The following is a 24,647-nucleotide window of genomic DNA, read 5'->3' on the forward strand; positions in this document are numbered from 1 at the left end:
GAGCTGAAATAGCTTATAAAGCACATTTTAAGGCACAGCGAAGACTGCGGAATAAAAATAGTAAAAGTACAGGGAAATGACTCATAATGAAACATTTCTGGTCTGCAATTTTGAAATGCTTCCTTAACATTTGTCCTTTTTACCCCCTTGCAGAAAGAACTGGGAGATAAGTGTTCAGAAAGTATTGACAAAGTTCGTCAACTTCTTCCCTTGCCTAAGCAGATGTGCGACATTATTGCTTGTGAGCCTATGGGATCACTAATTGATACCAAGGGAAACAAAATTGCTGGATTTGACTCCATCGATAAGAAACAGGCAAGAATAAACTTTACTTTTAAGGGGTGCCAACTTTCTCATGCATATGACAGCCAAAAGATAACTTGGTGGCCCTTTAATCAGATCCATTCAACTCATTTATTCACAGAAGGCCGTGAATGTTTTTCTTTTATGTTGTTATTACAGCTTCTACCATATTCTGCAAAGCAAAGAAACAATTCTCTGCCCTTTCTATGAGGCAACATTCCACTTAATAATAATACTTGTAAAAATGCATAGTGTTTCCAAATATTCAGAGAACTCTGCATGCATTACCTAGTTAGAAATTCTTAGAAGAACTCTATAACATGCGTTAATATTATCAGCCCCTCTAATATAGATGAGAAGAGTGAAGCTGATTGAGTGACTTTTGAAGGCCACCAAGTGAATCCATGTTAGAGGCAAGATTTGGACTGGGGCTTTGCTTATTTGTAGCTGAGTGGATTTTGGTACTCCATGGTGAATCTTCTATACTCAAAGGCAAATCTAAACCAATTTTATTTGGATGGAAAGCCTACAGAATTAAATAGGGGTTGCTCCCAGATAAGAGGGGTTAGCAATGCAGTCTAAGAGGGTTGTTGGCATCTGTCTGTCTCAAGAAATAAGGAAGTACACCTCCGGGGGTGAAATCAAATCACTGTGTTAGCAGCACTGAGGTGACCTCCCTGGGGCACAAGCCTGGCAGTGTATACAGGGGCGTAGGAAGGGGTGTGTGGAGGGGGCAGGCTGCCCTGGGTGCCAATGGGGGGGGTGACAAGATGGTCCTTGCCTCCCCCCCAGCTGTAGAGCAGCTGAGGGCACGCACAGTCTGTATGGGCTGCTGCTCTCGCACGCCGTCCATACGAGCGGCAGCCCATATGGACTGCGCATGTGCGGCAGCCCATACGGTCGTCGCACATGTGCAGTCCATATGGGATGCTGTTTGCACGGCGTCCGTACGGCAGGCCGCACATGCGCACTCCGTACGGGATGCTGCTTGCGAGCGGCAGCCCATATGGACTGGGCATGTCTAGCATTCTGTACAGAGTGCGCGCGTGTGGGATGCCGCGCATGCGCACTCTGTACGGACTGCCCTGCCCCGGGTGCCGGAGAGGGTTCCTCTGCCACTGCCCAGACAACAAGACCAGACCCCACCCTCTTGGCCTCTCTGATGTGGTCCAAAGGAAAGCAGAGCCATATGTTTGGCACCAGCTTGGCTGCAGGAGGAGCTCACTCTGTCTGTTGTCTGAAATAATTTAAAGCAACTTTTGCATGGCAGATTCTAAAACCACAAACTAAATGCAGACAATACTGCCAGCTAGTGGCAAATTGCAATGGTCAAGCTGCCCATCACAAGAGCTCAAGACAGCAGGTGCTGCATCAGGTTTGAGTCTTAACTGGATGTTAATCACATTCAACCATTTTAATTTTATTTGGAATATGTTGTGGGATTGTGAGATTGACAATGCCGGAGTTGGTTTTTTAAGATGAGAGATATGGGCAGTGCCCCAAATATGATTAAACTTTCTAATTAGCATTTGCTGCAGACATTTCACTCTTTGCTTATGTGATATTTACAGAGGAGTAAACCAGGGGCATCAAACATTTGTGATTTAGGTGGACACTGGCTGTAAACATTATAAGGGGAAGTCAGATAGAATACATGAGTTTTGTTTCTAAAAGATTATGCTACATGGCATAGATTTTTTGGAACGCCCTGAATAATGTACTAGAACAACTAGCATATTTTTCGCTCTATAGGGCGCACCCGACCATAGGATGCACCTTGTTTTAGAGGGGGAGAACAAGAAAAAAAAATCTCCCCTTCTCTGCTCAGCGCCCCTTCTGCGAAGTAGCAGGAGAAACAGAGCCCCTTCCATTTCTCCTCCCGCTTCGCTGAAGGGGTGCTGCGTAGCTCTCCCTCTCTGCTGAAGCCAGGAGAGTCTTGCTCTCCCGGCTTCAGCAAAGGGAACCCGAAGCCTTCGGAGCGCAGCACGAGTTCCCGCTACGCTCCAAAGGCTTCAGGCGGCTATCCCTGAAGCCTGGAGAGTGAGAGGGGTTGGTGCGCACTGACCCCTCTTGCTCTCCAGGCTTCAGAGAAAGCAACGCGAAGCCTCCGGAGTGCGGAGGGAGCTGCTCCCTCCGCGCTTTGGAGGCTTCGCGTTGCTATCGCTGAAGCCAAGGAGCCTGCATTCGCTCCATAGGACGCACACACATTTCCCCTTAATTTTTGGAGGGGAAAAAGTGCGTCCTATAGAGCGAAAAATACGGTATTTTATCTAGTTTTTAATTCTGGAGAGTTTTTATTTTACTTATAAAAATATTTGTACAGTATACCACTATAACATAAAGAACATCAAATCATTTAACAGCAACAAAAACATAAAATCTACTGAGGTGTGACTGACATTTAAAACGGGTGACATCTTTATTTTACATTACTGAAAAACCATAATCCTCTTTTGACTGTTCTGTGCATAACTTTCAATAGTTCACATTACCGTGTGTGCTGCAACTTTATTTTAGGCTACATGAAGTTTAGGTAAGAAATGACAAATAAAAATTATCCCTTTACATTTTCAAACAGGGGCTTCAAGTCTCAACTAAGCAGAAAGTATCCCCGTGGGATTTATTTGAGGGCAATAGAAATCCTGCTCCGCTATCCTGGGCTTGGTTTGGAACTGTCCGTATTGACAGGAAAGTAATAAAATACGAGGAGCAGCAGCACCTTCTCCTCTACCACGCCCACTCTAAACCCAAGCCCCGAAGTTACTACCTCGAGCCTTTACCCCTCCCTCCTGAAGAAGAGGAGGAGGAGGAAGAGCCATCTACCCCTGCGTCTCAGGAACCTGAAAGGAAGTCAGCAGAGCTGTCAGATCAGGGCAAACCTTTAGCAGATGAAGAGAAGAAGGCAAAAGGCAAGAAGCGAAAGACAAAACCAACTTCCAAACCTGATGTAAGCGATTAAAACTTGCAGCATGAAATGGAATCTTTACCTCTTGAGTGGGAAGGGGGCATCCAGACTTGGGTTTGACTCCTATTGCTACTTAGGAGAGGCAGGAACAGCTCCCCCCCCCCCAGTGGAAGGTGTTTGTTAGTACAGTGGTACCTCAGGTTAAGAGCTTAATTCGTTCCGGAGGTCCGTTTTTAACCTGAAACTGTTCTTAACCTGAAGCACCACTTTAGCTAATGAGGCTTCCCGTTGCCGCTGCACCACCGGAGCACGATTTCTGTTCTCATTCTGAAGCAAAATTCTTAACCCGGTGTACTATTTCTGGGTTAGCGGAATCTGTAACCTGAAGCGTCTGTAACCTGAAGCATCTGTAACCTGAGGTACCACTGTATCTGCCTTTTGTGTTGATTAAGTCCACCTTACAACATGCCCCTGGCGATACAGAGGGATCATATGGCAAACGAGCAAAAGCAAAAAGTATTTCCTAAAGACAGAAAATTTTGAAACCGCTTCATGTACTTAGATATATGGTGGAGTAATCCTTAGCATAAGACATTCCTTTGGACAGCTAACTTGATTTCTTCACCATAGTTTCATTCTCTGAAGCTTGAATGCACAGTATGAATTTGTCGTTAAGTTGCCCACACAGCAGGCCTTTGATAACATTATGACCTGACATGTTGTATAGCATGCAGAAAAAGTATAAAATGAAGCACTGTTGGACAGCCAAGAAGATGTCATTTTTAGTTTATCTCTGCCGGGTCTATGACTGAATCAGTTTTGTGTTGTAAACCACAAAAGGACTTGTCATAAATGCTTTAATAGTTCAGTAGGAAAATCGGCATTGTTTATGAAAAAGTAGGGTATGGATGCAAATAACGTTTAACTTTTCCTGTTTCGCTTAAGGATTACCCTCAGAACAATGTATATAGAGTCCCTCCCAACTATTCACCACTTCCCTCTCAAATGATGCACCACCCTCAGTCTGCTTTGTGGGGCTATAATGTTATGGGGCAGCCCCAGCAAGCTGCTTTCTTCGTCCAGAACCAGCCTCTTCCACCAGGTAGGTCTCTGCTTTGTAACGGGCACCAGAAGCTTACTGCATCATACAGAAGCAATATTATTTTTTAGTTCTTTTCTCCCCATTCTGCTATCTTCAGAAGGCAGTCATAGTTATGCAAAAGGCAGAAAGAAACAGAAAACAACAGTTAACTGTTGTTAATTATGGTTAAAAGCTGCTCAACTTCAGGTTTTTTTTTGTTTTTACTTTGCTATTTGAAAAAGCTCACCTTCCATTTAAATGTCTTGGTAGGATGACGTATCTCTAAGCATTTGGATGCTGTAGAATTAGTAATTAAAAGTCATTTTACCCTCTAGTGTGTCTTTTGGATAACAACAGTAGTTTTTGTTGTTGTTGTTGTTGTTGTTTACAAATCTTGTTTCACATACTCTAAGGGGAAGCAAAGTGAAACCTAGGTTTTAAAGGATACGTATTTCTGCACTTTGGCAAAGTACACAAGAAAATAAAACATATTATTATGCATTATATAGTCATTAGGATTGTAAACAACCCCCACCTCATATCTATCTATCTATCTATCTATCTATCTATCTATCTATCTATCTATCTATCTATCTATCTATCTCTATCTATCTATCTATCTATCTATCTATCTATCTATCTATCTATCTATCATCTATCTATCTATTTATCTATCATCTATCATCTATCCCATTGCATTCACAGGTGGCTCCAGATTGGACCCTCCCAACTCCTTTGTCCCAAGCAGCACAAAACAAGTGCTGTCTAACATGCTGCAGAGGCGTTCTGGTACCATGATGCAGCCACCATCAATTCACGCAATTGCTTCACAGCAGCAGCAGCAGCAACTGCTCCAGATGAAGCTACTTCAGCAGCAGCAGCAGCAACAACAGCAGCAGCAACAGCAGCAGCGGCTTCTAAGGCAGCAAGCCCAGGCAAGGCCTCAACAGCTGCTTTCTTCATCTTTCATTTTAGGAATGCGCTGATCCAGCCGAGCCTCTACTTGATTTAGGATTGTAGGGACATAAAACCATACCCAGAACCCAAGTTAGGCTTCATGCACAACATGCAACAAAATCATAGAATCCTGAGGTGGTAGTGTGAGCTGTAACATTTCACTCTGTGGATTGGGGTGCCTGTTTCATTCCCCAAGCAATATATTCCCTACAATTCTCCCTGCAACTGCACCCCCCAAAAAACTGGCATATTAGAAAGGAGTTTCTGCTCTGCCTGCTTTGCAAGTTTGCTGCTTGCTGGAAGGTAGATTAAGAGCCCCTTAGAAAGGACTCTCATTCCAAATGTTTGAAAGCACTGCTGCAATCTGTTTTTTTTGTAAGGTAGTCTTATTTGTTTATTTATATACTTTGTGCCTGACTGTGGGTTTTGTGTTTGCTTATGAGACCACATACATCAATGTCTTCAGTCCCCTTTCCTAATGACACACAACATATTTGTCTGCTGGGCATTGCATCACATTTCTTTTTTGTTTATAAAATGTGTGGATTAATTTTTATAGAATCTTAGAATTTTAGAGTAGGAAGAGACCCCAGGGGCCATGTAGTCCAATTCCCTGCTGTATAAACATTTTAACTAAAGCATCAATGGCAGATGACCAGCCAATCTCTGCTTAAAAATCTCCAATGAAGGCGAGACCACCTCCTTCCAAGGGAGTCAGTTTCACTGTCCAGCAGCTCTTACTGTCAGAAATTCCTTCCTGATGTTTAATTGGAATCTCCTTTCTTGTAACTTAAATCCATTGATTCGGGTCCATCCTTTTGTTTATTGTGTTATTGCCAGTTTGGGCACTGCTTTCCTTTTAGGTAAAGGCAAAGGCAAAGCAGGTGTTGAGCTGTTCCGCCTTTTCTCTGTTACCCAATAGCATTTCTCTGTCTTCTCCATGCAAGGAACCTACTACTGGCTTGTTCTTCCTCTTCTTTGAACATAGCCAAAGAAAGCTTTTTCAAAACTTATCTTTAACTTCTCTCGCAAACATGAGTTCATTCTGAGCTTTGGCTCGCCTGACCTTCCCCCTGCAACTTGTGAATACTCTTCCTTTTCTTCCATTTCTTATACATACCCTTCTTACATCTCAATTTGCCTGTTATCTGCAGGCACACTGGTTTCTTTAGATACCTCCCACTTTTCTCACTTGTTGGATTTGCCTGCACCTGTGCCTTCAATATTTCTCCTCTTAAGAAATTCCCTACCACCTTGAACTCCTTTTTCTTTAAGAATTTCTCAGCATGGGTCTTCCTTCACCCAGCAGTTCCTTAAGCTTTTTGAAATCAACCTACTTCAAGTCTAGAGTGCATGGCCAACTATACTCGGCTTTCCCTTGCCTGGGTACAATGAAAGCCAAGAGGCCATGACCACTTCCGCCCAAGGCTCCCTATACACTCACTTTATTGGTCACTTCCTCCCTGTAGGAAGTCACTTTCCACAACCACATGTCTCCTCTCTCTGGAGAGTGGACAGAATCATTCTGTACACTGTGCCTTCCACCGCCACCTCGGAGAGTTCTGAGGTCTGCAACCGTTGTAGTTGCTCCTCTTGCTCAGAATCAGTGTCCAGGGTGAGGGCATGGAATCAGTTTTGTAGCTCTAGAGGCTCAGCATGGTTCCTGACAGTCCTACTCGTGTCCACGGGTTCATGTTCTGCACTGGGTGATCTTTCTTCCCCCTGGGGGGGCACCCTGCTTGCATCTGTGTTCTTGGACAGTCCACTCTGGTAACATCAAATCATCTGGCTCCCAAGTTAGTAAGTTAAAAAAAAAAAAATACCATGGCAAAGAAGCCAAACTCTTGCAGCTAATGGTAAAGTAAAGGTCAAGGGACCCCTGACCATTAGGTCCAGTCGTGACCGACTCTGGGGTTGCGGCGCTCATCTCGCTTTACTGGCCGAGGGAGCTGGCGTACAGCTTCCGGGTCATGTGGCCAGCATGACTAAGCCGCTTCTGGCGAACCAGAGCAGCACACGGAAACGCCGTTTACCTTCCCGCCGGAGCGGTATCTATTTATTTACTTGCACTTTGATGTGCTTTGGAACTGCTAGGTTGGCAGGAGCAGCTAATGGTACATGACCCACAAATCAATAGAGGGAAGATGTGAACTAAAATTTCCAAACTCACATGAAGTTATTTCCCCTCCTGCCACTAGATGGCACTGCTCCTCTGTTCTCACTGTCTCTTGTGTGTTTTCAAAATGTGCCTGCCAGTGGTGGCAGTTTTTCTTGCCAGATATTCCTCTTAATCTAAACTGTTTAGGGTTTGTTACTCAGCATTTCAAGGTGGAGCGAGACTCCCTTAATATTGCTCTCATTTGTTCTTGGAATCTTTTTTACTTGCCCTCTCAGTATCTTTTGTCTTTTTTCTCACACACTTTCCTAAAATCACCACCTCAGCTTTAACTCCCCAGGATCAAATCAAAGAAAAACAACCAAAGGGTCAGCAGCGTGTTTCCTCAGCCAGTTCTCTCCGCGCTGCTGATGTTTGTGTTTGTGTTGCATCTCACTTGTGTCATTCCTTCAGAGCTCTGTAGGGACTGCTCTTTCGTCCTCTGAAGACTCCCTGCTTCTTCCTGCTTCCTGATGGAAGATGTTTGAAAGAGTCAGCAGAGCTAGGACTTGCAGGCTTCTTCTCCACCTCACCCCAGCCTTGCCCAATGTCATTCAACCAGGCCAGTGTCTGTAAACAAACCACCTTCAGCTCTGTATTGGTGCGCTGAATAGCTGTTTTGCCGAGATTAAACACTCCAGGGAAATGTTCCAGGAGGAAATCATGAAAGCACCTCAGTAACTGGGTTGAAAGAAGAAAAGGTCAAAGGGACATCCTTTTTTTAAAAAAAATGCAGTTAAGAAATTCAGCTATGTACATAATGCATAACTCAGCATCACTTGCCTTCAGAAAGAAAAATATTGGAAACATACCAACTTCTGTTCTTAGGTTGTATTTTAAAATGCCTTGAATGCCTGAACTGTTCGCACTGGTGTCCTAAAGACGTAATCTTTAAATTTACAATAAGTAATATATATATTTTTTAATTTGTAATTTTTATTTTTTTGCAGGGTCCGACTATCGACCAGGCTGCTCTTTTTGCTCAACAAATCCGGCCAGCTTCTCAGCTTCCGCAATATCCAGGGATACAGCAGACACAGGTACATAATAATTGGTCTCTGTAGGGAAAGGATGTGCTAAGGCCCTGCCTGTGCCTTACACTGAGATCCAGTCATGTTCAGTGTTCGTTGTACTCGGAGTAGACCCATTGAAATTTATGGGCATGACTAAACTAGGTCTACTAATTTCAGTGTGGGCCAACTCTTGAGTAGAACTTGGTTGCATACGACCCTGCAGGTTTTATGAGGGGTTTTAAAACGGCCGGGATCTTTCATGACTCTCCCTTACTTTATAACCTTGAATAAAATAAGCTTTCACAATTCTAAAATCTGACATTCATAGTTTAGTAAATATGGGCTAGTCAGAACTGATGGCATTTTGCATGCAAGAAGATGGGAAACTCGTGCCCTTACCCCCATGACCTTGTGGCCAGAAGATATTATTTGCGTGAATTTATGCTTTTACACGAAAGCTGTGATTTATGCAGAAGTGAAGCAGCTGGAATGGTGCTGCCACAATCATGCCAGTCCATCCTCTGTGTGGAAACTGCCCTGCATAAACGCAGCGGCTTGGAGGTTTCATTTATCGTATATTGCCCAGCCTTTGCTGTGTTGAAAAGGTAGAATAATACGAAACCCGCAAACATGTACGGCTGCAATTTGAGCCTAGCAAATTCAAAGTAAGCATAATTAAACTGTGGGGATTTTTATTTTTTTTAAGTGTCTGGTTGCTATTTCAAGTAAGAGCACAGTATACATTCCTTGTCATCCTGGTGTGCTGCTTGCTTGCTTGTTTAAAAAATAAATAAACAGTAATAATGGCAAGCTTTCTTTAGAAGCATCAAAATCAAAGCAATTTGTGCCTTGCCCTGTTTTTTCGTGCAGACTATTCCTCATGGCTACACAATGTATAGCACTCAGATGCCATTGCAATCACAGCAGGCCGGAGGCATCGTCCTTTCGCCTACCTACAACTCCAGGGCCTATCAAGCAGCTCATTTGAACCCTGCTCTGATGGAAAGGCTACGGCAGACACAACAACAGCCGAGTGGGTACATTCATCAGCAAGCAGCTGCTTATCCTCAGCCTCTAACAGGCAACCAGCGGTAAGATGTTTATCAGGACCTTTGATATCTTGATGTATATAACCTTTGGAAAGAGAGTTTTGAAAATAGGTCTGCGAAATGCTGGAAGAAGGTATATGTAGTTGACCAATCTGTAAGGGCTGACAAGCTGTGGATTTTGCCTAACCTCTGATGCTGGGTGACAAATCACCCAGAGCCTGATTGGTTCCAAATAATATATAGCCCCAGCTGAGATTTCAGTAGATCTTGCTGCTTCTTGCCGATCTTTACTATCTGCAACACGTTGCGTAGCTCCTTTTCATTCTCATGCGGCGTGGGATTAGGCCTCTGATGAATGCCTTTGAAAATTCCCACCCACTGAAAATCCCTACAAATCCTTTAAACTTGGGCCTTAAATTTGTGATCCGAGATGTGAAACTACAGGGAACCAGTCAGAGGGCCTTCTCGGTAGTGGCGCCTGCCCTCTGGAACACCATCAGATGTCAAGGAAATAAACAACTATCTGACTTTTAGAAGACATCTGAAGGCAGCCCTGTTTATGGAAGCTTTTAATGTTTGATGTTGTGTCACTTTTTTATATATTCTGTTGGGAGTTGCCCAGAGTGACTGGGGAAACCCAGCCAGATGGGCGGGGTATAAATAAATTAACATTACTACTACTACTACTACTACTACTTGGGTAGATTTGAATAAATTTACTAAAACCTTCTGTGGTGCAGTTTCTAACACATTTGTGGGTATGTTGCAGATGATTGGTTGTTCTTTTTATATGTCAGAACTTCAGCTAATAAAATTGGTTAAATGAATTATCCCTTAGAATTACCCTTTGGTTCCTATAAAGAGAGTTAGAATACATATTAGTGACCTTTGTAATAAAATGTTTCAAAATGCAGGGCTCGACAGAGCATTTTTCCAAAACCGTAATAGCTATTAAAAGTCTTTGTGCAAACTTCCAGTGCTTCCTTGAAAGCATCCCTGAGGCTATGGGGCCAGCTGTGGGGACACTTTTGGCTTTCTTTATGCTACAGATGTTTCATTTTGTTGTTGTTGAAGAAGAAAGTAGTCTTGTTTCTTAGGAAAGTATACAATGCCAAGACTAAGCCAATGGATTACTAGTGAGTGGTGATGACATAATTCCCTGCATTCTTGCAAGGATGGAAATCGTGGGATAATGGTTGACTTTTCCTCCTCTGATTATTAATCTCAAGATGGATAAGTGATATAATTGCATGTTGATTTTACTCAAGAACTGAAAAATTCTATGGATTTCAATGTTGATTAGCCATCTTAATTGCCGCAGTTCAAGACTCCCATTGTGGCTGAATTCTAGACCTTAGTCTACATACGTAAAGCTTGCAAACGCTTTCAGATTTTCACCTATATGTGGACTTCTATCAAAGCATTCATGGAGTCCTTTTTCAAAACACTAATATACTCTCTTACCATGAAGAATTCAGCAGTAGGAGGAGCAGTAGTGGCTGGTGAGGTCGCACAGGTGGGGTACATTACTCTCCTGGCTGCCCAGCACAGCAGATTGCTGGGCTGACTCAGAGGGCAAAGGGAGACCCGAGGTGCAGGGAGCTTGAACCTGTGTAGCACATGGTAGTAGAGCCAAACTGCCACTCTTGCTGTGATGTGCTGCACCAGGCCCAGCTCCTTTGCCTTGCCCCTCCCCTCTATCTCTCAGCGAATGCCAGTGGCTCACTGTGTTGGGAAGCTGGGACAGCAATGGTGTGTCACTGGCCGCTACTGATGGGAAGACTGCAACCAGAGCTTTACTGTATATGTAACTCCTACATGATTTGGGATGACTGCATGTTATAGAAAAGATGGTCTGTATTGTTAACAGTTAATCATAATCTGCTATATCTCAGTTGCAGCAAATAACAGTTTTGTCCGGTTATTTTTCTGTGATTTCTTCAAAAATTACTTTAACCTTCTGATTGATAGACAACAGTAAGATCTTGCAATGTCATTGCCATTTTCAACTTGGCATTCCTTTTTAAAAAATAAACAAACAAACAAACCCAATAACCCTATTTTATCAAATCAAACCATTGCCGTCTAAACCACTGAGCCTAGGGCTTGCCGATCAGAAGGTCGGCGGTTCGAATCCCTGCGACGGGGTGAGCTCCTGTTGTTCAGTCCCAGCTCCTGCCAACCTAGCAGTTCGAAAGCACGTCAAAGTGCAAGTAGATAAATAGGTACCGCTCCGGCGGGAAGGTAAACGGTGTTTCCATGCGCTGCTCTGGTTCACCAGAAGCAGCTTAGTCATGCTAGCCACATGACCCGGAAAAACTGTCTGCGGACAAACGCCGGCTCCCTCGGCCAGTAAAGCGAGATGGGCGCCACAACCCCAGAGTCGTTCGTGACTGGACTTAACTATCAGGGGTCATCTTTACCTTTTTAAAGCAAAAATTGCACATCCTTGACTTAGCGTTCCATTCTCTAATTGCTTCTACACATATTCAATAAATATTAATTTATCCAGGCAGCTGCAAAATGTACACGCAATCTTGAAAAGATCTTCATTGGCAAATTCTATCCTGCGAAGCTTATAATTGCATTTAAGTATAATAGCATTTAAATTGAAAGTAAATCCCTAATGTGCCTATTTTGTTTCTCTGCATTTGCTCAACCCTGATTGCATTTCCACAGAGGTATATGATCAAAGCATTTTGCAACATCTTGGGGGAGATGCGGCAATTCTTCACACGGCAATATAATCCAGAGATTAAAAGCTTCAATTTTTTAATCTAGCACACCCTTGTCATTGCAGACTGATGAAGTCTCATGCAGTCTACTGATTCTGTGTAATCCCCTTGCTATATAGAATCATAGGATTGTAGAGTTGGAAGGGACCCTGAGGTCTAGTCCCAACCCCTAGCTATGCAAGAATCTCAATTAAAGCATCCATGACAAATGGCCACCCCACCTCTGCTTAAAAACCTACAATAAAGGAGAGTCCACCACCTTCTGAGGGAGTCTGTTCCACAGTCAAACCTTACTGTGAGAAAGATCTTCCTGATGTTTAGTTGGTTTTTCCTGTAACTTGAAGCCATTGATTCAGGTCCTACCATCTGGAAAGGGAGAAAAGAAGCTTCCTCTGACTTGCATGTGAGAGCCCTTTAGATATTTGGCTCTCCTCTCTCCTCTCAGTCTCCTCTTATCCAGGTTAAATACACCCAACTCCTTCAACTGTTCCTCATAAGGCTTGGTTTCCAGACCCCTGATAATTCTTCTCGCCCTCTTCTGCATGCGTTCCAACCTGTCAGCATCCTTCTTAAATTGTGGAGCCCAGAACTGGACACGGTATTCCAGACTAATGCAGAATGGAGCGGTACTGTGACTTCCCTCATTCTGGACACTATACTTCTGTTGATGCATCCTAGAATAGCATTCACTTTTTTTGCCACTGCATCACACTGTTGACTCATGTTAAACTTCTGGTCTGCTGAGACCCACAGATCCTTTTCACGTGCTCTACGGGCAAGCCAGGTGTACCCCAACTTATGTTTGTGCAGCTGGTTCTTCCTGCCTGCATATAGAACCTTACATTTGTCCCTATTGGAATTCATGTTGTTAGTTTTGGCCCAGTTCTCCTATTTGTTAAGGTCCTATTGAATCATGATTCTGTCTTGTGCTGCGTTAGGTACCCCTCCCAGTTTGGTGAGTGTCAGCAGGTTAAATTGAATCCTAATCCTTATCTAAAAAAGGGATATTATAGAGCTGGAAGAGGTTCAGAAAAGGGCAACCAGAATGCTCCCCTATGAAGAAAGGCTGCAGCTTTTCTGACTTTTTAGTTTAGATAAAAGACAACGTTATTTGGATTTCATTCCATTTCTGAAAGTTCACATTGCGACTGTTTCTAGTGTATAGTTTTTCAATAATTAGAACTATTAAAAAAAACAGTAAAGATTGCAGTATATAAGAATATAAAAATCAAAATGTTAATAAGATGCTTATATATTTTGACTCTGATGAGAAGCTTTATTTTGCATATTTCTTCATTTTATCTATCTTTATTACTTTCAGCAACCTTCAGTCATATTTCATTTGGCTGCTGATACCCTGCTGGAGTTTCAATTTAACGTGCAAGTCTAGAAAATTAAAACTGGCAGGCTCTCATTTTATTTTCACAACTGTAAATGATGTGCGGTCAATTCTTTTTGCTCAGATTGAGTCATCAGCCTTTGCAGCAGAATCCCTTGGTTGGAGGGCCACTCGACGCTATTCCAGCCACAGCTTCCCACCCAAACCTTAACTCAGTTCAGATGCCTCAGGAACAGATGAGACAGAGACAACAACAAATTCGACAACAGAGACTCCTTCAGGTTTGAAAATTGTCGCCTTTGTGTCACTGTGTGTTTATGCGGGGGGCACTATTCCATGAAATACTGGATGTATTCACATATCATAGTATGCCCTAGTTAAGAGCTTATTGTGAACACACAAATCACTTTCCTTGGTGTTATGCCCAAACTGGAAATCACGGTTTGTTTCACTCAAGACAAACTACCGCCTGAAGCCACATTTTGTTCCTGACTTCCTGTAGCTTAAGTGAAGGAAACTGTGATGCCCAGTTCAGACAAAGCACTAAGCCGAGGTTTGTTGGTGCTGCTCACGAGTAAGGAAGGAGCAAAATGGGAGTGCTCTGCTCATTCCTGGTAATCCATAAGCCATGGTTCACTGTGATGTGTGAATGTAACCACGGCGTTAGTCCTATCCAGCCCCAAATTGTGTAGTCTGAATGCTAGTGGTCCTCCAAAAGTCTCAGAAAGAAGCCTTCCTTAGTAGTTCTTCCTGAAATTATTTAAGTAGAGATGCCAAGGACTGAATCTGACACTTATGCATACAAATCCCATGCACTAGACTACAGTTGTATCTTGGTTTTTGAACAGCTTAGTTCCCGAACGTTTTGGCTCCTGAACGCCGCAAACCTGGAAGTGACTGTTCCGGTTTGCGAACTATTTTTGGAAGCTGAACATCCAATGGGGCTTCCATGGCTTCTGATTGGCTGCAAGAGCTTCCTGCAGCCAATCAGAAGCCGCTCTTTGGTTTCCAAATGTTTTGGAAGTTGAACAGACTTCCGGAACAGATTCCGTTCAACTTCCATGGTATGACTGTATTTAGCTACACACCTATTCATATTTGTGTGTCTGCATTGCTTTCTTAGGGCCTGTCTTTTTCTCTCAAATTTACGTTTTACTGCTCTTAATTTTATAAGCCTCTTAGATAGAAAAGAAGGGTCAAAATAATAAGAAAGCTCAAGTCTCACCCCTACTCTCAAAAAAGGATTTTGTTTAAATTGTTGCTAGATGTGTAGCTGACCTTTTCCAAAGGGCTTCAGTAATTTTCTATAAAAGTGAGTGTTGTGAAAACATGTATATAGTTGAATTAAAATAACAGGACAAGGGCTGTAGTTAAGGAAGCATTAGATATTTATCTGCTGGGAGAAAATGGTTTTGAAAGTTTGTCTAGTTGCACTAGGTTTTAGAAATTCAAAGTATAACATGCAGTTGGTGAAGGGAACCTTAAAATATCTTATCATAGTTCATGAACACAGCTTATTGAAAGCAACATCCCTTTATTCTTAAAGGCAACTTTGTTATTGTCTTTCTATGATAGCATCATAGGTAGTATTATAGTCACATTGGCCATATTTTTGCAGTTGCAGCAGCAGCAGCAGCAGCAGCAGCAAGGACAGCAGCAGGTGCTTAGTCTCCAAGCAATGCACCCTCAGCAACCTTTGGTAAGTGGACGTGTTAATAATAGGTTTGTTCTGGGGGCTCTGTACTGTTGGAACAACATGGAAAAACAGGGTGACGTAGCTAAGTAACTTTCCTTATCCCTGCCATCAATTTCTGGGTTCTTGGAGAGCAAGTGCAGGGTTGATAAGGGAAGTCGTGCTCCGTAAGTATCGAAAATGATCAGGTATGACGACCTTGAATTTCCATCTCTGGTTTGCAGGAAGGCAGAGTGAATCACCTATTGGAAATTGTGGAATTTATATTTATTAATATAGCATGAGTATAAGTAGCAAGACAACTGTTTTCAATAGTATGCACCTAACTTTAGGGTGCATGATACTTCAACATTTCCTTACAGCTGTGTTTTTCAACCAGTGTGTCGTGACACCCTGGGGTGCCTTGAATAATGGTCAGGGGTGCTGTGGGCAACACTGGCCTCTGTCCCTCTTTCCTTCCCTCCCTCCTCTGATACCCCTCTCACGTCTCTGACTCCCAAAGGCTTGCACAGCTGTTCTTTGCAGCAGCCCTGGCTACAAGCTCCCCAGGCTGATCAGAGGCTGGCAAGGGGGTGCTTCCCAGGCCCCTGTGAGGCAGTGTGAGGAGGCACCTCTCTTTGCAGTGGGGCAGCTGAGAGACATGGGGGGCAGCAGCGGCTGCCCAGAGGACTCCCAAGGAGAGGGAAGAGGAGAGGAGTCTGAGGGAACCCTCCACAAGGGAGGGTGTTTGAAAAAGAGTGAGAGGCTGCCAGCTCTGCAGGCAAGGGGTGACATAACTGGGCTCCTGAGCCCCACAGGGGTGTCGCAGAAATAATGTAGTTGGTCAAGGGATCCATGGACTCAAAAATGTTGAAAACCTCTGCCTTACAGTACAAAGGAAAGGCTTTCAAATACTGCTAGCCTGTTTTGTGTAATACTTGCATAAAGACTCCCTCTGGTGGATAGTATAGCTGTGAATTCTGCTACAGCTTTTACCTGGCTTAACTAAGATGTTTAAAATTAGATTACCTGTGATGGTACAAAGAAATTAGATTCGCAATCTGTTGAACATGTTTCTCTTCTTAATTAGTACCAGTCGGTATAGGCACTTCAGTAAAAGATACGTTGCAAGTTTTTAAATATGCAAGGACTGCCTCAATATAATCACAGGACATTTCCCAACATTAGCATAACACAGGGATTACCTAATAGTCTAATTGCATATGATGTATTTGGTAACTTCCAGTCCTTCAAGACTATCAAAACAGTTTTATGAGTACGTTATTATTAACATTGTGTTGCATAGTGACTGTGTACAGTCCCAAGTGTAATGGAAAACAGCTAGTTAGTATTGCAACAAAAAATAACTTACATGAAACTGAATCGTAGTGATTCTGTGGATTGAAGTAGAACATGCTGAAGAAGGAAAATGAAGCTGGTGAACAGGAGAACTTACTTATTTTTATTTAGAAGAAACTATAAGCCACTTAATCAAAGAATCTCTAAGCAAATGAGTATTGCTCTACATTAAAAAAAAAAAGACAACAGGTATGCATAACTTGTTTACATGTCCAGATTGGCTTGCTGAAACAGGCATCTAAAGCAGTGAGGGTTCCTGCCTAAAGTTAATAAATAGGGAGTTCCATTGCCGCCATACTGAAAACTCAAGCCCTTGTCTACATTTAGCAGCAGTTCTGTAGATGGAAGTGGTCAAGTTGCCACAAAGGGCACAAGGCAATTCCTCAAGTAAACTAATCCCAAGCTGTCTCGTGTACACGTCATCTGCAAAAATTTTCAATGATTTTTACTGTATGTACACATCTGTAAACAGTTGTGAACGCCGAGGAACAACAGAAAAGTAAATCTCCGATTAAATTTTGCAAGCACTGCTTATAAAGACTAGTGGTTTAGACTGGAGAACGAAATAACTGCCACAGCCCTGAATTCAGTGTATTAAAAAAGAGCATAATAAATTCCAAGCACTGTCATATAATGCAAACTTGAATGTTCACAAAGTATGAAGAGGAGCTGGCTAGAATAAATTAGACACTCTGGAACACTCACAGATCTATCCAGGAAGAAGTGATAACTCCCAGGACAAACTCAGGGTACGGAGAGAAGGAAACCTTCAAAACAAGTATCTGGGAAATTACTGACATGGTTCATTAGCAAGTTCTCAAACCCAGTAACAGGTGATTAGAAAAAGCAGGAATACAGGCTACTGGAAGGAAGAAGTGGAGAACAGTATCAGCATCTTTCTCTGGTCTGACTGGAGGTGAAAATCCTAGAGGTTGAGGAGTAGGGAGCATTCTGGGCCCTGGCTACTTTTTCTTTTTCTTTATTAACGAAAAGCAGTATATCCAGTACAGTATAAGTGGTTTGTTGGGAAACTGCCATCCCCTTTCAATTGCCTAACGTTTGCTCATGCTTTTTGGAGGCTTTGCATGGTAGCTTGCTGGATTCCTATAGGTGGTGGGGCATGCTAGCAATTATTGCACATGCTCAAGTAACCAAGGGGTTGTAGTGGCCCAGTGGTCAGAAGTCCTCTCCCAAATCTCCCCTGAATTCTGAATGTTCACATGTCCCATCTACTGAATATATATTCAGGGTGACAGATTTTCCGTGCCATTTCGTCAGTAGCGGAGAGCTTCTAAATTTCACATTGAGTTATGAGATATCACATGTGCTTCCAGAGCACAAAGGAAGGTTCATCCTGCTCAGGCACACACAACATCTATCATCCTCATCCTACTAGTGTGGATGCCAGCTGTCACAGCATTATTTTGCTCTTTGCCTTGTCCAGACTCACTAAATGCCTGCCAACACTAATTGCTTGCACGTTTCCATCAATAGACCAGTTTAAAGTATTATTTAAACTAACTTCGTATAATCCTATGTGATAAATACTGCACAGAATGAAATCCCTCTACAAGGCAAGAGTCCTTGAACCTTCAAAGTTTTGCAGCTTTGTGCTCCTAAACCTACAGCAGAAGCAAAGGAGGCTGAACTGGAACTTTTCAATTAGTTGTTATATTGGTTTAGTTTCCTCCTGAGGATGATATATTCTTTCAAGCACATAGAATTGCATCACCAGTTGGGAAACAAGAACCAAGCTTGTGCAAACAAAGCTAAATGAAATACAGTGGTACCTCTATTTATGGACACGATCCATTCTGGGGTGCCATTCGCACCCCGAAAAGTCTGTAAGTAGAGCGCCGCTTCTGCGCGTGACGCGATAGAGCGCTCCTGTGCATGCACAACGCACGCAAATTACTCCTGCACATGTGCAAAGCGGCGAACCCGGAAGTAAACACTTCCGGGTTGGCCGTGTTCGTAAACAGAAAAGTGCAACGTGAAGCAAACATAACTCGAGGTATGACTGTAGTAGAGAATTTAAGACTAGAGGTCCCACCTTTCTCTGCCTCCGTGCCCACGGTCACTGCGCTATTTCAGAGACTGCATTATTTGTCTCTATTGAAAGGATAAATTATGTTCTCATTGGCATCTTTCTTTGTAGTTGTTTTTCCGTTGTCTATTTGATAGCTTTGTTTTGATTGTTCTGTCAATCTGTTTTGCAAAGCTATAAAGCACTAATCCAATGTAAGTAGGTAGGTTTGGGCATCTAACCATTTCATCTGCTCCTCTAAGTCCTGCTTTCCCAACAGAAGTGTACATATTTCAGTGTATAATTTTGGAACAAGTTATTAACCATTAGATTATTATTATTATTTACATGGTTAAAGTATTTCCGATGCCAAAATACCCTTATCAGTTGCAGTCGGTCAAATGTAATGATAGCCGAGGTAAGGCAAAGAAGCAAAATTGCACAGTGACCTATCTGATCTAAAGGTTTTTTTTGGTATTCATTGTCCTACCAGAAGCCCTTTAGGCTACCATTTGCTGCCTTCTCCTCTTTCCTGGGAGTAGGTCTTGGCTGTCCTGTTCTAATATCCCACCTTGCTCACATAGGTTTGTTAAACAACCCAACCCACTTCTGGACTCTTCCATTTTTATTTTTTATTCAAAGCTGAACTGCATTCTTTACATAGATTAGTGTAGAAGGTAACTTTTTTGCTGAATATAAAATTGGAGTTTAAGGAATGCAGGGGTTTCCCTGCCCTGCTTGTCTATGGGAACAGTTCTGGCTTACATTGAAAGGTTTGGGGTTCCGTTTGGTAATCCTTAATTCCTTATCTTTAGTTTTACTTGTGTAAAATAATGTGTCTATTGTTTGTAGGAGCTTATACTGTGAAAAGGACCCCTTGTTCACTCTGGCATATGTGTGGTAGGAAAAGGGGCATGCAGATACCGGAAAATGTCAGAACTGTCAGGAATTCGGCCTACGCTCGAGTAGGACCCTGGCAGAGACACATGCCCGACTGGCATGTTCACTCCCTCCTGGTCGATCGTTCGGGAGCTTCATAAGCTTTCTTCAGCCTGAACATCACAGCGACTGATGCCAACCGACACCGGAACACTTAGGGATCCACAGAGTTTGCGCAACTTGCGCGTGACAGACCTCAGCAACTCAGCATTTTGGCTAATCTACTTTATTTACATATAAACACACACGAAGCACTGCAACATGGCTCCCTCTCTCTATAGCATCAGACAGCAAAGAGAGAAAGAACAAAGGACAATAGTCCCACTTCATGGAACACAGTAACACAAACATCCTGTCTCCGTCACTTCCCGCTTTGTGGAGTTAAAACATACTCCGCCATGTGAAAGACAACAATCCTATGACTGCAATCATAGAGCAGAAATTCTAACAAGTACGGCATCACAAGAAAACCTGGGACACAGGGATGAAATGTCTCATATGAGTTCCACCAAGTGGAGCTGAGTTCCCTCAAGTAGAGTAGCCACTTAACATGTTGCCAGAGACAAGGAAGTGCTGCACCCAAAAACTGGGCAGAAAAATGGCACGTGGAGTTGGATATTTTGTTGTTAATCCTACATATAGGATTGGATTCCAGCTGGTGTCATCCAACATGGCCAGTGTTCAGGCATAATGGGCAATGTAGTCCAAGAATAATTAGAGGGCCCCTTTGGCAACCCCTTATTTATAGCATTAGTTCAAGCATTAAAACTGAGCCCCCTCTCCCTACTCATTTGCCTGAAAAGCCTCTGGAAAGAGTTTGTGGAGGCAGTTCAAAGCCCTTGAAATATCTGACTTTAAATTTCAGGACGTGAATTTATTCATCCTGAAAACTTAACACATCTATGGCAACTGCCTAAACATAGGCAGTAAATCAAACCAAAAGAGCACATTAGGCACATGTTGTAGTTTTAAGATACAAATGTTCTTTGCATTTTTTATTTATTTTTGGCCCGCTGTAAAATAGTAAAAATACTTTTTTCCCATTAAGTTGTCATGCCGGCCTCCCTACTGATCTGCACCCAATAATGAAAAATGCAATTCTGAAGATGTCCAGAGAAAACTGTAATTCTCAAGAATGATAAAGCAAATCTGTATATTAGACTTACGGGGATAACATATGGTAAACAGGCATTAGACAGAATTTCCATTTATTTGTCAGGGCAGCCGAACTCTTTTTAAAGCATTTGGCAGGTTACTTGCAACGAACAAGCTTCAAATCTAATTTATGTCTCGGTCAAACTTTTATCGTTAAACTGTTATTTTAATAAATCTTCACCAATTGTATAGCCAAAATATGCACTATCAGGTTTTACTTCGGGTTTCAGGAAAGGTATAATACAGCAAGAATTACATACCCCAGAAATAATGTAACTGGGATTGGGGGTGTTTCCCTGACAGTTGGACATAACAGAACTGTGTTATTATCCACATCTATGTTGTGTTAAATAAGGAGGTGTAGGACAGCAAGTACATTTTATAGAAACGGTTCCTTCAATCAGAATTTCATGAAATTCATATTCTGAGTGCAAAGAGCACAGATTTCTATGGAAAGGATCTTCTGGCCCTTCAGAATCAGGTTAGCCTGCGTTGCTCAACAACACTACAACATCCATGGCTCAGTGAGACTGTGAGTGAATAATGCTTGAGAGCTTCAGCAGTTTGCATAACATTAATCATCATGTAATCAATTATCTCTCATGCATGCACACATTTCATGCACAGTTGGGCTGCATGGTACAGACTGACATGCAAAAGGATCAAACATGCTCTAATGAAAGAGGTATGTATGTATACTAGCCAACCTTTCCACCTGAGAACCCTTTGCACTGTCTTATATTAGCTTTATTTTTACAGAAATATCTCTGTTTTCTTTTCCAACTCAGCTTGCATTTCCCCTTTAAAGTTCATTTGCATACATGATACCTGATATATAGTGGGTTTTATTTTCATTATCAGCTTCATAATATGTACACATGCCTCCAGCAGCTGAACATTTCCTCTGTATAACTGAAGGAATATGAATGTATAATTTATTATTTGGATGTATGGAAAATATTATTAGCTAGATGAGAATGTAGGCTTCTAAACTTCCAACAAAATACTGGGAACACAGCTCCAGTTGCTGAACCTTCCAACAACTTGAAAGAACAATTCCAGAGGGATCCATTATCTTCTGAATGAACATAGGAAAAAGATGCTAAAGCTTGAACTTTCTAATTTTCTTTCTTAGAAAACAAAATAGAAAAGAGTACCAAGCGATCCCTTATTCCAGCACTCCAAAATACGTGTGCAGTTTCATGCCAGGGTCATTCAGATTGTTGGCTAAACATCTAAGGCACAGAGCATCAAATGTTATATTTTTATCAGTATTGCATGTGTAAAGTTTTATCACCACCACCATCATACTTTACATAGGATAAAATGTCTGAAGGACCTAAAGCTTTGTCCATAGAAATCTGTGGATCTGTGAATTCTTACTAGGAGGGGAGCAGAATTTTGTTGTATGTACATTTATTGTTCACCCTTGGAGTATGTGGAGGCCGATAAGCATTCTTTAAATGGTTTAAGAGATGATCCCTTGTCAGGAATCATGACCATCCGTTGATGAGAAGGGCAGTTTACCCCAGCTGGTTAAAGCCAGTCTAGCTGCAGGTGTTTTTTTTACCTTACAGCTCTGTGGTGCTTTTTAAGGAGCCCACTGTGTATCGCTGTTAACTTAGCATATTCTCTGCACAATGCTGAACAAACTGGGCTGGAGTCATCTCCCCAAGTCCAGTACTCTGGAGAAAACATGGGTTTTCAAGGTTTTCTGATTCACAAGGGCATCGCAACATTTTGGCATAATCTTTCTCTTTCCTCCAGTCATCCTGAGTTGTCAGTCCTATTTCCCCCCATCCCTGGCTCCCCTTCTAGGTTCTTGGACTTGTTTGGAGAAACTAATGGGGGGGGAGTGTTCATGCAGTGTCCAAGAGAATTTTTTGCAACTACCTGTCTCTAAATCCAGTGTCTCCAAATCCAGTGTAGGCTTGAGGCACTACCCCATCAACCTCAGTTTGCCCTCAGCCAGCCCCTACCTGCCTGGCTTCTTTCTTAAGACCACCACTTTCTGCTTCCAGCTGAGAATGTGAGAAGTTTTGCTCTTGTGTGACAGAGATGGCAAGAGACTGTACCACTTCTCTCTCAGGTACATGGCTGGAGCCAGCAATGACAGACCTGAACAGCATTGGATTTGCTGATGCCTTAATCCAGGGACACCCCCGATTTAGTTAAGTCGTCCCAGTTTCTGATTTGATCCCCAAATGTCCCACTATTCCTTAGGATGTTCCTATTTTCATGGGAGAAATATGGAGTTATCCGATCCTTAAGCCGTCTGAAGGCAATCCTGTTTAGGGAAGTTTTATTAATGTTTAATGTTTTATTGTGTTTTTAATATATACTCGAAGCTGCCCAGAGTGACTGGGGCAACCCAGTAAGATGTGTGGGGTATAAATAGTAAAATCATCATTATGGAATGGGACATCCCTATTTTCATCGGAGAAATGTTGGAGGGTATGTTTTTATATTGCATTTTCCTGTGAGTAAAAGAGGGCTGCCTCTTCACTCACATGATTCTTACACCCAAGCTGTTCTACACAGCAATATCTTCACCAAAACAGGTGTGGCCCAGTATCCTTGCACTAATGCACTGATCAACCTGAATTGAATTGAGATTGGAAGCCTGGTCTACCAGGCCAAGCCAATTGTTCCACATGGATTCCTCCAAGGGAAGGAGAAGAGAAGTTTGGTTTCAGTCACAGATTTCATGTGCAAGCTAGACTAGAATGAAAGGGTTATTTCTTATTACTCTCATAAGTGGCATCTTCCTTCTCTGGCTGGCAAGAATACATTGCAGGCATTGTAGGTATACCTGCTAGTGTGTTGCTGATTTCCCCCCCTGGTGTTGAATATTGCAGTTTCCAAGACAAGGCTTGCAGCAGACACAACAGCAACAACAGACGGCTGCCCTCGTCAGACAACTCCAAAAACAGCTGTCAAGTAAGTATGCAGCACTGGATAAAGTATTTTGTGTTTCTACAGCTGGGAAGTACATTTTCTGCCAGTTAACTTTCCGCAAGTAATAAATATTGATGTAGTCAGTTCTGGTTTAAAGTAGTTTAGTTTGTGATAAGGCCTATAACCTGAAAATTGCCACATGCATGGATGCTGTTGATCAGTAGGGGTAGGTCTGGGTACTGGATATGATCTGCCACGGATGTACATCTAAGTTGTATAGCTCACACCCAGAATACTCAAAATAGTTGGTCAAACTTTTAAAACCGGTTTAACTGGCAAGTGTTTGTGAGAGAAGCAACTGAGTAACTTGCCCTTCTCCAGGGCTACAGTTCCCAAAAGAGGAATTGGTACAGGCATTCCTAGTTTTGTGGAGGAGCTTCCATTCCAGACCTCTACATGTGTCATCAGAGCACACAAAAGCCCATTCTGCCCAGCTTCGCCCCATTCCACCCCTCAGTGGCGTAGCGTGGGGGGTGCAGGGGGTGCCGGCCGCACCGGGTGCCACATCTGGGGGTTAGGGTTAGGGGGTGCAAATCCACAGGTTAGGGGGTGCAAATCCACGGGTTAGGGGGCGCAAATTACTTGCCTTGCCCCGGGTGCTGACAACCCATGCTATGCCACTGCCACCCCTACCCTGCTCCTGCTGTCCCCCTTTTCATGACGACATGGGCTTACTTCCAGATTTGGTGCCATGCGTGTATGCGCAATTGTGCATCATTTGGATGTGCCTAAACTGGTAGTTGCCTGTACTTTATAAGGAGGGAAGCCAGGGCAGTGAAACCAGACACTTGCAAGCCATGAAATGTGCTGATTTTTTGGTTCTAAATCACACAACTTCTACAGATCAAGCCATTACCAGCCATATGTAGCAGTCCTTGGTTTTGCTACCTGTTTGGCACTGCAAAAAATCAAATCAAATCAGGGTGAGGTTGTCAAGCACATGACAAACCACAACACATGGGTGATGGCCAGTGTCATGGGCTACATGTTCAACTGCCCTG

The 24,647-nt window shown here is 42.7% G+C and overlaps 1 protein-coding gene across 1 annotated transcript in view; it reads left to right on the forward strand.

The window, feature by feature from the left end:
- Positions 1-24,647, forward strand: part of MED12L (mediator complex subunit 12L) — a 180,916-nt gene that overhangs the window by 154,632 nt on the left and 1,637 nt on the right. Inside the window, exons 36-44 of the mRNA XM_079977534.1 lie at positions 154-315; positions 2,882-3,250; positions 4,154-4,310; positions 4,995-5,224; positions 8,352-8,441; positions 9,285-9,505; positions 13,662-13,818; positions 15,156-15,236; positions 23,547-23,628. Of these exons, the coding sequence (XP_079833660.1) occupies positions 154-315; positions 2,882-3,250; positions 4,154-4,310; positions 4,995-5,224; positions 8,352-8,441; positions 9,285-9,505; positions 13,662-13,818; positions 15,156-15,236; positions 23,547-23,628 (1,549 nt within the window). The remainder of the gene's footprint in view (positions 1-153; positions 316-2,881; positions 3,251-4,153; positions 4,311-4,994; positions 5,225-8,351; positions 8,442-9,284; positions 9,506-13,661; positions 13,819-15,155; positions 15,237-23,546; positions 23,629-24,647) is intronic.

This window comes from Podarcis cretensis (assembly GCF_951804945.1).
Source record: "Podarcis cretensis genome assembly, chromosome: 5".
NCBI lineage: Eukaryota > Metazoa > Chordata > Lepidosauria > Squamata > Lacertidae > Podarcis > Podarcis cretensis.